The sequence below is a fragment of the Phytophthora sojae genome, assembly GCF_000149755.1.
Source record: "Phytophthora sojae unplaced genomic scaffold PHYSOscaffold_3, whole genome shotgun sequence".
NCBI lineage: Eukaryota > Oomycota > Peronosporomycetes > Peronosporales > Peronosporaceae > Phytophthora > Phytophthora sojae.
Window position 1 is genome coordinate 4,747,448 of NW_009258117.1, and position 13,958 is coordinate 4,761,405.

The 13,958-nt window shown below is 56.6% G+C and overlaps 5 protein-coding genes across 5 annotated transcripts; 3 read left to right on the top strand and 2 right to left on the bottom strand.

Moving 5' to 3' along the window:
• Positions 1–89: 89 nt before the first annotated feature.
• PHYSODRAFT_298749 (hypothetical protein) lies at positions 90–893 on the top strand (the record flags this gene model as incomplete). The annotated part of the gene is made up of 1 exon (XM_009525184.1): positions 90–893. One exon carries the CDS (start codon positions 90–92, stop codon positions 891–893), a length of 804 nt encoding a protein of 267 aa, XP_009523479.1.
• A 690-nt stretch (positions 894–1,583) lies between these two features.
• Positions 1,584–5,812, top strand: PHYSODRAFT_497586 (hypothetical protein; the record flags this gene model as incomplete). The annotated part of the gene is made up of 9 exons (XM_009525185.1): positions 1,584–1,730; positions 1,806–1,874; positions 1,954–1,997; positions 2,072–2,672; positions 2,749–3,401; positions 3,496–3,582; positions 3,662–3,863; positions 3,922–4,129; positions 4,206–5,812. The coding sequence occupies 9 exons, from the start codon at positions 1,584–1,586 to the stop codon at positions 5,810–5,812; spliced, it is 3,618 nt and encodes a 1,205-aa protein (XP_009523480.1).
• A 64-nt stretch (positions 5,813–5,876) lies between these two features.
• Positions 5,877–7,476, bottom strand: PHYSODRAFT_497292 (hypothetical protein; the record flags this gene model as incomplete). Its single annotated transcript, XM_009525186.1, has 4 exons — positions 5,877–6,707; positions 6,805–6,876; positions 6,969–7,139; positions 7,186–7,476. The coding sequence occupies 4 exons, from the start codon at positions 7,474–7,476 to the stop codon at positions 5,877–5,879; spliced, it is 1,365 nt and encodes a 454-aa protein (XP_009523481.1).
• A 1,630-nt stretch (positions 7,477–9,106) lies between these two features.
• PHYSODRAFT_313288 (hypothetical protein) lies at positions 9,107–10,685 on the top strand (the record flags this gene model as incomplete). The annotated part of the gene is made up of 8 exons (XM_009525187.1): positions 9,107–9,129; positions 9,193–9,295; positions 9,370–9,422; positions 9,513–9,638; positions 9,707–9,757; positions 9,865–10,018; positions 10,090–10,233; positions 10,302–10,685. 8 exons carry the CDS (start codon positions 9,107–9,109, stop codon positions 10,683–10,685), a joined length of 1,038 nt encoding a protein of 345 aa, XP_009523482.1.
• Positions 10,686–10,810: 125 nt separating this feature from the next.
• On the bottom strand, positions 10,811–13,750 carry PHYSODRAFT_494397 (hypothetical protein; the record flags this gene model as incomplete). Its single annotated transcript, XM_009525188.1, has 2 exons — positions 10,811–13,462; positions 13,556–13,750. 2 exons carry the CDS (start codon positions 13,748–13,750, stop codon positions 10,811–10,813), a joined length of 2,847 nt encoding a protein of 948 aa, XP_009523483.1.
• Positions 13,751–13,958: the final 208 nt, after the last annotated feature.

A 13,958-nucleotide genomic window follows, 5' to 3' on the forward strand; every position in this document is an offset into this window, starting at 1 on the left:
GCATGGAGAAACTGTAACCAAACTTCTCGAAACTCACATTTCCGGTAAAAACAGTGATTTTACATTTCTGGAGATCTTTCAATCCGGCAATGTTGAGGACGGCGCTGCTGGGTGCGCGGCCTCTACGCAGCTTCGCGGGCTCCGCGCCCCGCACCCGCCTCCCGGGTGCCCCGCCACAAAGTCACTGGCAGGAAGCGCGCACCCAGTACCATTACCGCGCCAGGAGCCGTCGCCAGAGCCGCGCCGTGTCGGGCGACGTGGTGGTGCTGGGGCTCATCTCCGTCAACGCCGTGACCACCATGGCGTGGCTGCGCGCGCAGGCGCCTTCGCCGCGGCACCCGGCGCAGCGGCTGCGCAGCTTCAAGCCGTCCATGCGCACGATGCTCACGCACTTCACCACGTCCACGCAGCACCTGCAGGAGGGGCGCTACTACACGCTGCTGACGGCCATGTTCAGCCAGGCCACGCTGGGCCACCTGGGCGCCAACATGCTGGGGCTCTACTTCTTCGGCCGGCAGATGTGCGACGTGCTGGGCCACCGCAAGTTCCTCGGGCTGTACCTGGCCAGCGGCGTGCTGTCGTCCGCGGCCGCCGTGTTTGAGCAGCACCTGTCCGGCCGCCTGAGCTACAACCTCGGCGCCAGCGGAGCCGTGAACGGCATCACGGCCATGAGCATCCTGCTGTTCCCGCACGGGACGCTGCTGATCTTCGGCATCGTGCCCATGCCCGCGTGGCTGGCCGGCTCGCTGTTCATCTTCAAGGACGCGTACTCGTTCGTGACGGACAGGCAGGACGGCATCGGACACGTCGCGCACCTCAGCGGCGCCTTTATCGGCGGCGTGTACTACTACTACCTGCGTCGTGGTGGCTTCCGGAGCCTCCGACGCTTCTGAGATAAAAAAGTATTGGGGGGGCAGTTTTGTATCGTGGGGAGGTTAATGCAGGACAGAAGAGAAGTAAAAACTTTTGCGGACGTCGCTACCGTATCTGTACGCTCGTTAAGTGACGATCCCACGCGAATTCTTGCAGGTTTAGCTCCTAACCAGACTCGCTTCTACTTTCCGATACATGCATGTGTCAGTAGCTGCGAATACATGTACGTCCACTGGCATCGGTCCCCGCAGTTATTATAAAACTCCGATGCAAGACGGCATCACAACCGACCTCGCCATGTTGAAGTGCTTCATTCTGTGTACGCCACACCACATTTACCCACCCCTAATAGAGGCCCCAATAACAGGCGCAGTAACGTCGTGCAAATCGTGCCTTCACTTTACCTACAGCTCGTAGCGGTGGATCGATCGATCGATCGACTAATAAGGAGCCGCGGCGGAAAAGGATGCAGAAGGGCCGCAGCAAGTACGTCACCTAGCGTAGCCTAGGCCTGCCCTCGTGCTCCCCCCTAACACCTTCTCCTCCTGCTCCTTCTTCTCCCCCACTCGCTCGCTCGCAGCTCCAACCCGTCAGGCTTCCACAGTCTGCAGGGCGTGACCGTGCTCTGGCACGGCTGGCTCAAGAAGCTCGGGCGCTTCAGCAAGCGCTGGCGCAAGCGCTACTTCGTGTTCCTGTCCACGGCCAACGGCATGAAGGAGCTGCGCCACTACGACGCGTTCAAGGACGTCAACACGCTGCTCATGTCCACGCCCAAGGGAGTCATCTCCATGACGGACGCCACGGGCATCTGCTGCTTCACGCCGGTGCCCACGGCCGGCCGCAAACCCATGAAATTTGTGCGCGTCTTTATTAGATATCACCGGTTGTTGTTGGTAGGCTAACGCATTTTGCTAATTATTTGGATGGATTAGAACCGCTCGGACACGAACGATTCGAGGCCGGGGGCCTACGACCAGAAGTTTGCAGTGCTGACGCCTCTTGTACGTCGAAGTTTTTTCCCTATGGGAGGTGGCGGATGCACCTCTTATTGTGTCGTTGACTGTTTTGATGTTGTGGTAGCATGTGCACTTGCTGGCTTTTCACAATGGCCGAGAGTGGGGCGGGTATGCTGCTATTTTACGAAGTAATATGGTGGAGAGTGTTGCTGATATTTTCCCTATTTTTTATTTACTCCCAGATCGAGTGAGTCACAGCAGGGACTATCATTGCTGGCGTCGCTGTCGGCGTTTTACCCTACGGTGGATGTTCTTCATTCCGGGTGGATGGCAAAGCGGCGAGAGCGCAATGTGCACAGCCCCAAGAGCATCATGACGTACTGGAAGCGGCATTTCTTCGTGTTCCTGACCTCGGGCGACTTGCTTTACTTCCGAGATGACACATTGAGCGAGCTGCAGGGTCGCGTGGATGTTCGACACGCTCCTACGGTTCGAGTTACAGGGGAGCAGCTTATGGAGGAGAGGAAAAAGGATGGGGGCATGTTTAAGTTCGGGAAAATGCCGGCGCTCGAGCGGGAGACGTGCTTGATTTGGATCGCCACGCCTCCATCGAAGATGTTTGTATTGAAACTTGAGGATGACCACGATGAATCAGGGGGAGGTCTTGGTGGCGGGGGCAAAGGTGGGCCAGGCTCCTCTGGGGCTGGAGTTACTACGAGGAAAGCCGAGCTCACCCCGAGCTCCAAAAAGTGGCTGCAGTTATTGCTGCAGGGGCATGCGGAAACGAAGTATACGCAACTAGAAAAATGTATTGCGACGGGAAAATATGGACTGACGACAGAGGTAAGCAAATTAGTCCTGCATCTCGACACTCTCTTCACTGTTCACAAGCTTGTTTCTTCTTCTGCACGGGTTACAGATTATATCAGCGGTTCGTGCTGGAATCCCTGACGAGTTGCGAGGCCAGTTATGGAAAGGCTTTTCAGGTGCCACCGATCTCCAGCGCCGCGTCGAGCTCAAGCATGCTATTCGCAGTGCGTCTAAGTCATCTAATGTCTTCCGGATGCCTTCACGAGATTCAACAAGAGCTGGCTTCAAGTCCCCGACGGCAAAGAAGCATGCGATTTATGAAATGTGCTCTACGTCTATTGACGCAACAAAGATGGATACGCCAGAGAACCAAATGCTTTTCTCGCGTCTCTGTGCTTTGGCACTCCAAGAAAGCGGGCATGTGGCAGTCAGTGTGCGCCCAAGCGAGCTACATAATCTAACAGGTCGCTTTGGTCGCGCCGTCTCGGACGCGTCAAACCCGTCAGATCAGTATAGCGAGGACCGCGGATCATTTTATGACGACGAGCGCGACTCCATGGACGATGACGACGCTGAGCAAATTGAGATTGAAGAAGTTAAAGCTGGGCCCGACCCATTTGGTAAACGTGCGTCTGCACGCAATACGCTGAAGCAGCTTGAAAAGGGCAAAATGGGCAATTACGTGTACCCCAGCGACTACCCTGCAGCAGAATGGGAGTTAGCGGCTCGTCGTCGGCTCTTGATCGCAAGTTCGCGTTACAAGTAAGCTGGCTGTGGAGTTGTAGTTCATTTCTTGGATATGGCCGGTGTTATTCTCTAATCTGTGCTCCTGTTTGTTCATGCTTGATGCACGCAGTCCGTATTCGCATCCATTCCCGTGGCGCGTATCCTGCCTACTGCTGGCGTATGTCGAGGAAGAGAGCGCATTCTGGATCATCAACAGGTACGGGGTAGTTGGGGTCTATGCAATTGCAAAGCAAAACAATGTGCTAACGGAATATTTTCACCTTCACCCTTTGCAGCATAATTGATTCACTACTCCCTGGTTACTTTCACGGCTACCGACCAGCTTTGCAAATTGATGTGGCCGCTTTTACAGCCCTCCTGCAAGATCGCTTGCCGGCTCTGGCTTCCCACCTATCAACGCTGGAATTCCCTCTGGGTCGGCTAATCGAGCGCTGGTTCCTGAGTTTATTCACTGCATCACTAATCCCGCTCCCAACGGTACGAGATCTGTGCTTGATTCGCAGAAGGCCGAGTCACTAAAAGTGGTTTGCTCCAGGTGCTGCGGATATGGGACGCATTTTTCATTCGCGGCGTGCTGGTTTTCTATGGAGTTGGCCTTGCATTGCTGTTTCGCGCCGAAGAAACTTTATTTCATGCAAAAACTGCTGCTGAAGCTGAGGAGTACTTGCGAGTCAGTGAGCGCAGCTGCATCGATGCAGACGGAGTCTTCTCGCTTGTCTTCAAGGACGACCTCACTATTCCATGTACGGTCGGTCTGCTTGATCAAATTTGTCCGAAATCGGCTGAAGCTTAACATACTTGTGATTATTATCTGCTCAGGGCTTACGGATGAACAACTTGAAAAACTGCGGTCAACACACCGCCACCGAGTGATGGAGCGAGTATCGCAGAAAGTGAGCTACTTCAAAGACAAGCTGAGCATTCTCAAGCTCACGCAGGACCTCGGATCGCGCTGCCAGGCGGTTGCCAAGCAGTTCCTAAGCGATCGAAAAAGTGTGGCGGCAGCCTTGCAATTGAGTGCGGCCCACACCAACGGGGAGAAAGAACCGTACGACATGTACGGCCTCGACGACGAATTCAGCGATTTGGACGTTGGCTCCGAAAGTGACAAACTTGAGGACTCCTTCAAGACGACCCTGCACCTGCTACTTGAGCAAGTGAGGGAATCTTCCGCGACGGCCGAAGCACTTGCTGTCGAGTTAGGTCAACGGCAAGCAAAGTGGCTAGCGGCATCTAGCCAACTTGCTGCGTGTCCACTTGCTCGCCCGCCCACGCCAGACTCACACAGTTGGCTTTCACAAGTTAAAGAAGGTAAAATCTCGGGCGCAGGACATGATGCTTCTTCGCTCTTTTCAGCTAGAAGCGGTGGTTTCCCCTCTGCATCGCGTGTCATCGAAGCTTCCGGTATGGTGTTTGACACTGGTGAAACCCGCCTTCCAAGCAACGAGGTCGCAGGAAGTGGAAGTGACAGCTCACTCGCTGGCCAGCGTAGCTGCCTGTTAATGGAGAGGGAGGACCTCGGGCTATCAGACCGTCACCTCGCAGAGATGTTTCTGTACGCACTGGTGTCTTCGCTCAAGGCATTGTGCGCTGCTCGGCTCGAGTGCTTGGGTATCACCTATCGCTTTATGTGGCACGGCGGATCGTGGCTGGAATCTGCGGTTGAGTACCCCTCATTCTCTACGCTGTCGGGTACTGCTTCGGCTGCACAAAGCAGCAGTGCACCAGCCAGCTCACGCCAATCCGTGCGAATTAAAACGCCGGCGACAACTCAGTCATCAATTTCGTCCGTGTCATCACTTCGACGTCCACGCGCGGTGGACGACTCCGCGCTATCTGGTCGCAAACGCGGTGACTCTGGCGCCACAACGCCAAGACGAGGTGGACGACCAACTACGCGCAGCTTCTACAATCCGGGCAAGTCACCCACGCGACTACGTCCAAGCCTTTCGTCCGGGGACTTCTCAGTGTTGGAGTATGCAGCTGGAGGAGTGGGAACCAATCTGTACGACGACCCGATCATCGAAGGTCAGCCCGCTCCATCGTCGCCCACGTACGCCGAGCAGCTTGTAGACGGGAGCGATGCCTATCCGGTGACCCCTACGTCTCCACCCCCGCAAGAGAGCAACGCGTTTGGTTTGGAGTTTTCGCTTGGTCGCGGACTGGATCGCTGCGCCTCATCAACGCTGGACTCGTCAAGCAAGCCATTACTTGCAGCACTCACAGCGCAACACCAGGAAGGCGAGCACGTTTTCCGGGAGTCGCATAAGCGACTGCTTAGTGGGCTTGGCAAGTTTCTGCGTCTGGAATACCGCGACAAGGACTGGGCTCTGCGCGAGCGCGCTCTGACCATTGAGCGTGAGTTGCAGCAAGAGCTCCAAGAGATCGAAGCTGAGGTTCATGGTGCTCAATGGTTGCAGCACTAGACTAGACGAAAGCATGGGGGAAATAACAACTTAAACACGAGACTGGATAACTTACGCTTCGCCCTCAGAGCTGTGTGAGCGGGCCTTTGACTCCGTTACTGGTTGGCTGTGCCCCCACCACGGCGCCAATCTCGCTAGTGAACGGATCTCCGACGCTGCTGTCGCCGGCTTGGCTGCTTGTACTGCTGGTTGAACGCTTGAAGAAGTGCGGCGATTCAGCGAACGGGTTGTCGGGCTCGTCATTGCTGAGCACTCGGATCCCCAACTCCTCCATGATCTCCGTCACAGCCAGCCAGACTTCCGACTTGAGCATCGCGTACTTCCGCGCATCCAGCTCTTCCGTATACGAGTACACGCGGATAGTGTACAGCTCCTCCATCGCGACAAAGTAAAACCGCTCCCACTTCTCGCCATGCCGCAAGTCCGACTGGTTTTCCTCATGGGAAGTGAGCCCGACATGCAATGACTGCAGCATGCTCTCAAGGCGACGGAGCGCCTGCCGCAGCGTCTCGACTGGTGTGGCGCGCGACACTCGAACATGCAAGTCCACGTCTCGCTTCGGTCGCTGCGAGAAATTGATCATGGGCTTGTACAGAAAGAAACTGTTGGGCACATACAGAGTCGTCCCCTCGAGGCTCACAACCGTTGTGTAGCGCAACGACACACGATGCACGAATCCTTCAGCGTCTCCAACGCGGATGAAGTCGTCAATTTTGAACTGCGAGTTGAACGCGAGAAACAGCCCACCCACGACATTGTGGAACGACGGCACAAAGCCCAGCGCGATCGCCAGCCCAATCACTCCCAGTACCGAGTACTTCAAGGTGGCGCTGTTGCCCAGCGCGGACGAGTAAATGATCAGCGCGATAATCAGCAACGTCGTTAACCGGAGAATCTACAGCCGAAAGAGCAACAATGAACAGTACTATGAGCCACCTCGAAGAATCTTGAGATAAGTCGAAGATAAACTACAGGTATGCCATGCCGCGTACCTTGACCGATTCAGAGATGACCATCTTCTTGGAGAAATCTCCATTGGCGCCAACAAAGCGACGAATAGCCAGCTGTAAATTCACAAGTAGCAGCAGCAGCATTCCATCAGTACGAACTTGAAAAATAAGGATCGATATCATGCGCAAGAACTTTGAGGACGCACGCTTTGGACGACGTTGAAGAGCGAGTACAGCCAGTAGAGGAAAAATACGCCCCAGATGTAGGTGGGCAGGTGGCAGAAAAACTTGAGCAGGTCCGACACGCTGAGCGCCAGGAGCACGAGGGACATGGAGATGAGGTACGACGTGGAGCCGACGCAGGACTCGCGGAAGTCCTCGGCCACTCTGCAACAGCAGCAGCACAACACAGAATATGAATACCTCGGATACAGATAGATACATGAGCTTGACATGTGCTGGCTCGTACTGGTGCATGAACGGCAGCTTGGTGAGCACGAAGATGAGCAGGCGCACGAGCACGCGCGGCAGGAACGTGGCGAAGAAGACGAGCACGGCGGCCACCACGAGCTTCGGCGCCTTGGAGCTGCGCCACCACTCGGGCAGGCAGGACACGGACGCGCAGTCGTCATTGCAGCTGCTGTCGGCGGCGCGTGCTGCGTCCAGGCGCAGCAGCAGCAGTAGCAGCACGGGCCGCAGCGCCGTCGGTGCCATCGTCGCTCTGTGCCGTTTGCAAATATTAATAACTAGATTTTCATCACATTACACATGTATATTTCCAAAATGCAAGTATTGAAAATCATATTTCCAAATTGGTGAAAATCCAAACAGTAGATAAAATCCACAGATTGTGTGGCTAAAAGACCATCAGTTCCGATGTTGCGAGCACTACTCCAGCCCTGGCACCGCAACAAGCCACCCCTCGTGTCGCTGCAAGGCCTCCAAGTCGTCAAATTCAGTTCCGTTCTGACTAGGACTCGATGCTTCAGCCCCACGGGGTGTGAGGAAGAGCGACGGCCTGGGAGAACTGCCGCGTGGGACGAGAAGGTTGTGGTTGCGCTGCGAGCTACAAGGAGGTCAATGGAGACGCGCTATGGACTTGGGAAAGCCGTAAGTGTCCTGCGTGCTCGAGCCACGAGACAAGAGTTCTCAGCGCGGATGGAGGCTGAACTGAAGGCGCTTAACTTCTCTTCCAATGTCAAGCAATTCCAGTGGGACGAGGTCATCATGCCAGCTCTGCGCCACTTCTACGCGGTGAACGGCCACACGGATGTTTGTAGAAGCGTTTGTCGTCCCGGATGGCGACGACGCGTGGCCACAGTTGTCGTGGAACTGGGCACTGGGTAACACGGTTAATTGTATCAGGAGTCGAAAGTCGTATGAACGGCAAGTGGAGCAGTCCAAGGAAGAACTCAAGGAGTTGAAGTTCTGTTTCGATACGTCGGTTGCTGAGCGTAACTGGAATGAGAAGGTTCTTCCGGCACTGAAAGTGTACCGTCAGATGCATCACCATTGCATCGTTGAGAAAGCATTCAAGGTGCCTCGTGAATCACCATGGCCTGAAGAAGCGTGGGATCTTCATCTTGGCTCGGTTGTCAACAGTATTCAAGTGGGAAAAAATTATGTGCAGCTCGCCGCTCGAGACGAGGATACTCTGAAGGAAATAGGATTCGCGTGGGATCGTGATGTGTCCACTTGGAACGAGCGCATCTTTCCAGCGATTGAGACCTACGTCGCTGAATTCAACACTTGTCGGATACCCACGGTGTTTGTTGTGCCTTGCGTGTGAGCCTTGGCCCAAGACTGCATGGGGCATGGGACTTGGGAAAAAAGTGTACACGATGAGATACCGCGGGGATTATTTTTCGTGCTTGGGGCGTGACGTTGATCGGTTGAAAGCGTTGGGATTCACCTTTGAGTTGAGGCGACGGGCGTGGGAGAATTTTGTTGATCCGTTGCTGGGTATCTACGAGGCCACTTTCGGTGACAGAGTCGTCCCGCACGACTTTGTGATTCCGTCCGAGGCTCCGTGGCCAGACAAGATGTGGGGGGTTCACCTGGGGGTGCTGGTGGCGAGCAATTCCTGGGCAGTTGACGCGGCGGATCATGAACGACCGTAGTTTTAAGTGCCGGTCACTGGCTGCAATACGTTCAACCACCCTTGCACTTCCGTGGATAGATGGGATGAGGAGATTTAGAAGTATATGTACTCCAGTGCGTCGAGCGAGTTAGTAGAATGCGTAGGGCTGCTGTACAACCACTTCCTGCAAGCACTTCAACTTGGGCAGTGTGTGCACCACATCATAGAGCAGCAGATTTTAGATTTACTGTATTACCTAAAGCGATGCGCTCGTGGTTCTACACCAAGTGAGCTGCGTCCGCCATGACGCTCTTCCTCTCCATACGCTAACGAGACCTTGCTACCGGCAGATATGGAGGCCCCGCGGTGCTGCAGACGGGCGACCAGCCCGAGCCGGAGCTGCGCGGGCCCAAGGACGTCGTGGTCAAAGTGCACGCGGTGGCGCTGAACCCCGTACGTCGTGCATTGCTCAGCTTGTGCTTAAGCTTGAGTTGCTGATGCTAGTGCGACGTTGTGAGTGACTGCAGATCGACTACAAGCGTCGCCAGGGTGTTCTCAAGATGCTGCTGCAGGAGACGTGGTGGGCAGCTTGAACGACCAGTGACTAGGCGATTGGAGGTGGCGCCTTGAGGCTAACATACTGGGTGGACCGTTGTGTGTGGTGTGCAAGGCCACATATCGTAGGGTATGACTTCTCGGGGGTCGTGACCAATTGCGGGGATGCACTGGACACGTTCGCACTGGGCGACGAGGTGTTCGGAATGCTGCCACACGACAGCAACGGAGCTCTGGCGGAGTACGTTGGAACGTTTCATCAACTGTGGGTGAGAAGATCTCTGATCTGTGCAATTGCTTCCGCTGCAGCTTCATCGTGGTGCAAGCGGACTACATCAGCAAGAAACCAGCGAACCTGACGTGAGGACGGCTGATGAATGGCTTTGGCCGGCGAGGTTTGGCCGGCGAGGTGTCGGTGGTTGACTGGTTGGTTTGGAATGTGAAATATATCTGTGCGCTGGTTGTAGGCATGTGGAAGCTGCGTCGTTGCCACTGGTCTCGCAGACGGCGTTGCAGAGCTTTCGACTAGGCCAACTCGCTGAGAACAAGAAGGTGCTGATCACGGGTGGAGCTGGCGGCGTGGGCTCCGTTGCGATTCAAATCGCCAAGTCCGTCTTCAAGGTGTGTGCGTACCCTTCGCCGTATTAGTGAGTTTCTACTGGGCTGATTAACACGTATAAATGGCTCGGTAGGCACAAACTGTTGCAACCACTGCAAGCACCAAGAAGCTGGAGCGAATGAGGCTGCTCGGCGCAGACGAGGTGGTGGACTACGGACACGAGCGCTTCGAGCGCGAGCTGGCAGAATACGACTTTGCTCTGGACTGCACGGGAGAGGTCCGTACTCTACGAAGCGCAGCTAAGTAGTGCTTGGCTCCAGTACTAACATCCAAACGATGCTGTAGGCTAAGCAATGCTTCGAGTGCGTCACGCGCGGCGGCGCCGTCGTGTCCATTGCTGAGACGCCAACGTGGAAATCGCTTTCAACCAGCGGCGACCTCCAAGGAGTGAGCGTGTCCTACTTCCTTGGTGCTATCCTGGATTGCCTGAGCAGCTCGGTGACGCGCCGGGCCCGGCAAGCTCAAATCACGTACGAGTACCTGTTCACAGTGGCCGACGGTGCCGTCATGGACGAGATCCGGCAGCTAGCAGAGCGACGCGAGCTCACGCCTGTGATCGACAAGGTTTTCCCGTTCGAAAAGGCCGACATGGCGATGGAATACTTGGAAGCGGGGCACGCCATGGGCAAAGTGGTTGTGCAGCTCATTGACACCACCAAGGCGAGCTGAGCAACCCCACTCGATCCAGACAGAAACCGCCAACACAGAGCACACACATGAGAGCACGTTGAATGAATCACATACATCTTTCTATTATCCAACGCCACTCCATCCCAATTCAGCAGCTATTTCACTTAATGGGGTGTGCTGCCGTAGCGCGGCGTCCTCTTACGCGAGCGCGTACTGTACACAGCCCGAGGAGTGGCATTCGACGCCAGCACGGCTTCAGTAGCGTCGACTTTTTCAGTTTTGCGACTTTGCGAGTGGAGCACGAGGAACGTGCCACCAATAACGAGAGAGGCTCCCACAAAGGTTAAAGGTCCGGGCATCGCGTCCACGCCCATGACAATGCCTTGCGCCGTGGCCACAATCGGCTCCATCAGACAAACCACTGACACGACGATGGGATCGAAGTATTTCATCACGCCAATGTAGCCCATTGTGCCGATGCCATCGCAGATGAAGACGAGGTACAAGACCACAAGCAGGCGGTGAATCGACGGAGTCAACCACCCGAACACGCCGTTGTACGGATCCGTGGAGAGACTCAACTGCTCACCCGAAACCAGCATGTAGACGAGCAACGTGGTTGCTGATGTAGCCGTGAGGCCACACAGGAACACGAGCAGGTGCATGTGCGGGCGCACCTTTTTAGCCAGCGTGAAGTAAATCGCTCCACCTGCAGCACCAGAGAGTGCTACGAGGTCGCCTGCAGCAGTCGGCGATACAATGCTCGGATCTGCCTGGGTAGAGTCCATACTGGTGATACCACCGCCGACAACGCCGATAGCAGCACCCAAGGCCTCGAACGGGGCCACGGGTTGTCGCTGAGCGAGTTTCCAGAACACGATCAATGTCGAGTGAGCGTTGTTAAACAGCGTGGCGTGACCAACCGAAGTCAACGACAGCGCCGCAACGAACGAACCAAGGAAGAACGCGTACGCAATACCTGCGGCGACAATGGAAGGAAGCAGATCCCTCAACTTGGGCGCATGCGGATCACGTTCGCCTCGGAAAAGAATCCACATCGCCATGGGGAAGGTGGCCATCGATGTAGCCATGTTTCGCCAGAAGATACGAATCACGGGTGTGACGACATCGTCAACCTCATCCAGAGCGACACCCACGGAGGAAATCGTAAACAGAGACGAAAGCAGCAACATGTAACCGATGATCGGGGCCTTGCGCTTCACCACGACAGTCACCTCAAGGTTTTCGTCGTAACCACGCGTGTTCAACGAGATCTGCTGAATGTCGGACGGCAGAATCGTTGCCTTGTGCAGTGGAGTCAGCGTAGCCCGCGGAGTAACCAAGCTTCCCGCGATAGACATCTCGTCCTCTTCAAAATCCTGTTCATGCTTGCCTGGCACAGCCAGCAAGTACTCCGACATGCCTGATCCCGGAGGTAAAACGCCTGACGGATCGCCCGGAGTCATCTCAATCAGGTACGCGTGATGCTTGGAGTTAACATCCTCGACGGTCTTGGAAGTCTCGTCATCCATGGGGAACGACAACACAAACGGCGACAGCTCGTCATTTTCAAACGCGGAGCCCTTGCTGTCCATGAACGACCGCGCCGAGAACGGAGACCTCGCGGAGCGGTTCGACCACAGTCCTTTCGAGCGCGCACTGAACGACAGCAGCGGCCGGGATTCCGAGTCATAAGCACCGCTCGGGGTGAGCCCCTCCCCATCAACATCGGCCACTTCAGCTTCATCCTCCGAATAGTCCGCATTGCCTACGCCCACGACAAAACCCTTGAACAGCTTGGAGCCGTCCGTGTTGCCTGCAACGCGAAGTGACAGGTCCGGGTCGGGCGCCGACACTCCAATAACCACATTCTTCGTAAGCGAGGGGTCCCCGACAGGCGTCGAGGCCAGGAAGACCGTCCAGGGCGACAACACAGCCGTGCCATCCGTGTCTTGAGTGTACGCCAGCTGCTCCTCTGTTTCAATGCTGAACCACGTCTCTCCAGCCGTCGGCAGGTACGTCAACCGGCTCGAAGTGGTAGCTGCAGTGCTCTTCTCCCGGGAAAACTTGGCCGTGAAGCTGTCGAGCGCCTCGGCCAGCGAGAAGTAGCTCTTCTGCCCCGCCAGCGCGTCCAACGCGTCGAAAATGGCCGGTGAGCTGAGGAACAGACCAGCGTCAATGCCGTCGTAGTCCTCCAAGTCACGTCCAATGTGCGTCACGTGCTGGTGGTCCTCGTTGATCTTGACCTTGACTGTCGTCGGCGGTAGACCCGTCAGCTCGGCGATGTCCGTCTCCACCAGCACACAGGCGACGGCGTCCCCCAGCTGATAGGCTGACAGCTTGGAGACCACCGACTTGTCGAAGATGTGGTCGGCCGTGTGGATCAGGAACGGCTCCGGGCCGGTGAACATGCGCCTGGCCGCGAGAATGGACCGGGCGTGTCCGTCGTCGTTGTCGCGCCCCAGGTCCAGGAACTCGATCTGCATCTTGGTGTAAAAAGGTGTCTGCTTGACTGCCGCCATGATTTGCCCTCCCGCGGCAGCCACGGACACCACGACGCGCTCCACACCAGCGGCGTAGAGCTGCGTGAGGATGTGGCTGATGATTGTCTGCTGGCCCAGTTGGATGAGGCACTTGGGGCGCTGGTTCTCGTCCAGACTGCTCGGGCGCACGGCGGCGGTGAGCAGCACTTGGCGCACGGCCGGGCGGCGCGACGTGGGGGTGAGCGCCAATGGCGCGGGCGAGCGCGCGGCCGTGGGGCGGCCTGGGGGCAGCGGGGGCAGCATGATGGGGCGCGGAGGCCGAGAGCTCGGCGCCTTCGTCTCCGCCTCCGCCGCCTCCTGGACGTCGAGCACCACCTGCTCCTGCGTCTGCGACGACAGCGGCGCGTGCACGGCGTCGTGGCCCACGGTCTCGAACGGGACGTTCTCGCCGGCATCCACGATGACGCCCTGGATCTCGGAGCGCGACGGGTCCGCCTGGAAGCCCGAGAGCAGCTCCGTCTCGGGGATGCGCAGCAGCTGGCTCACACGCTGCAGGTCCAGCGCGTAGACGGCCGTGGGCACCTCGGCCTCCACGTCCATGGGTCGGCGCTGCACCACCATGTTGCTGGCCAGGGGGGTCTTGAACTGACGCTCGGCGGACGAAAGGGAAGTGATTTGCGTCACGGGCGGAACGGAGATTGGTGGGTGAAGTAACGGTTGGTTTGACTTGCTGTTTGTATGCCTGAGTAGAACCAGAGGACCTGCTGCAAAGCGCACTTGGTTCGGTGGCGAGTGCTGGCCCGGTTGGCTGACAGGACCGACGTTGCGG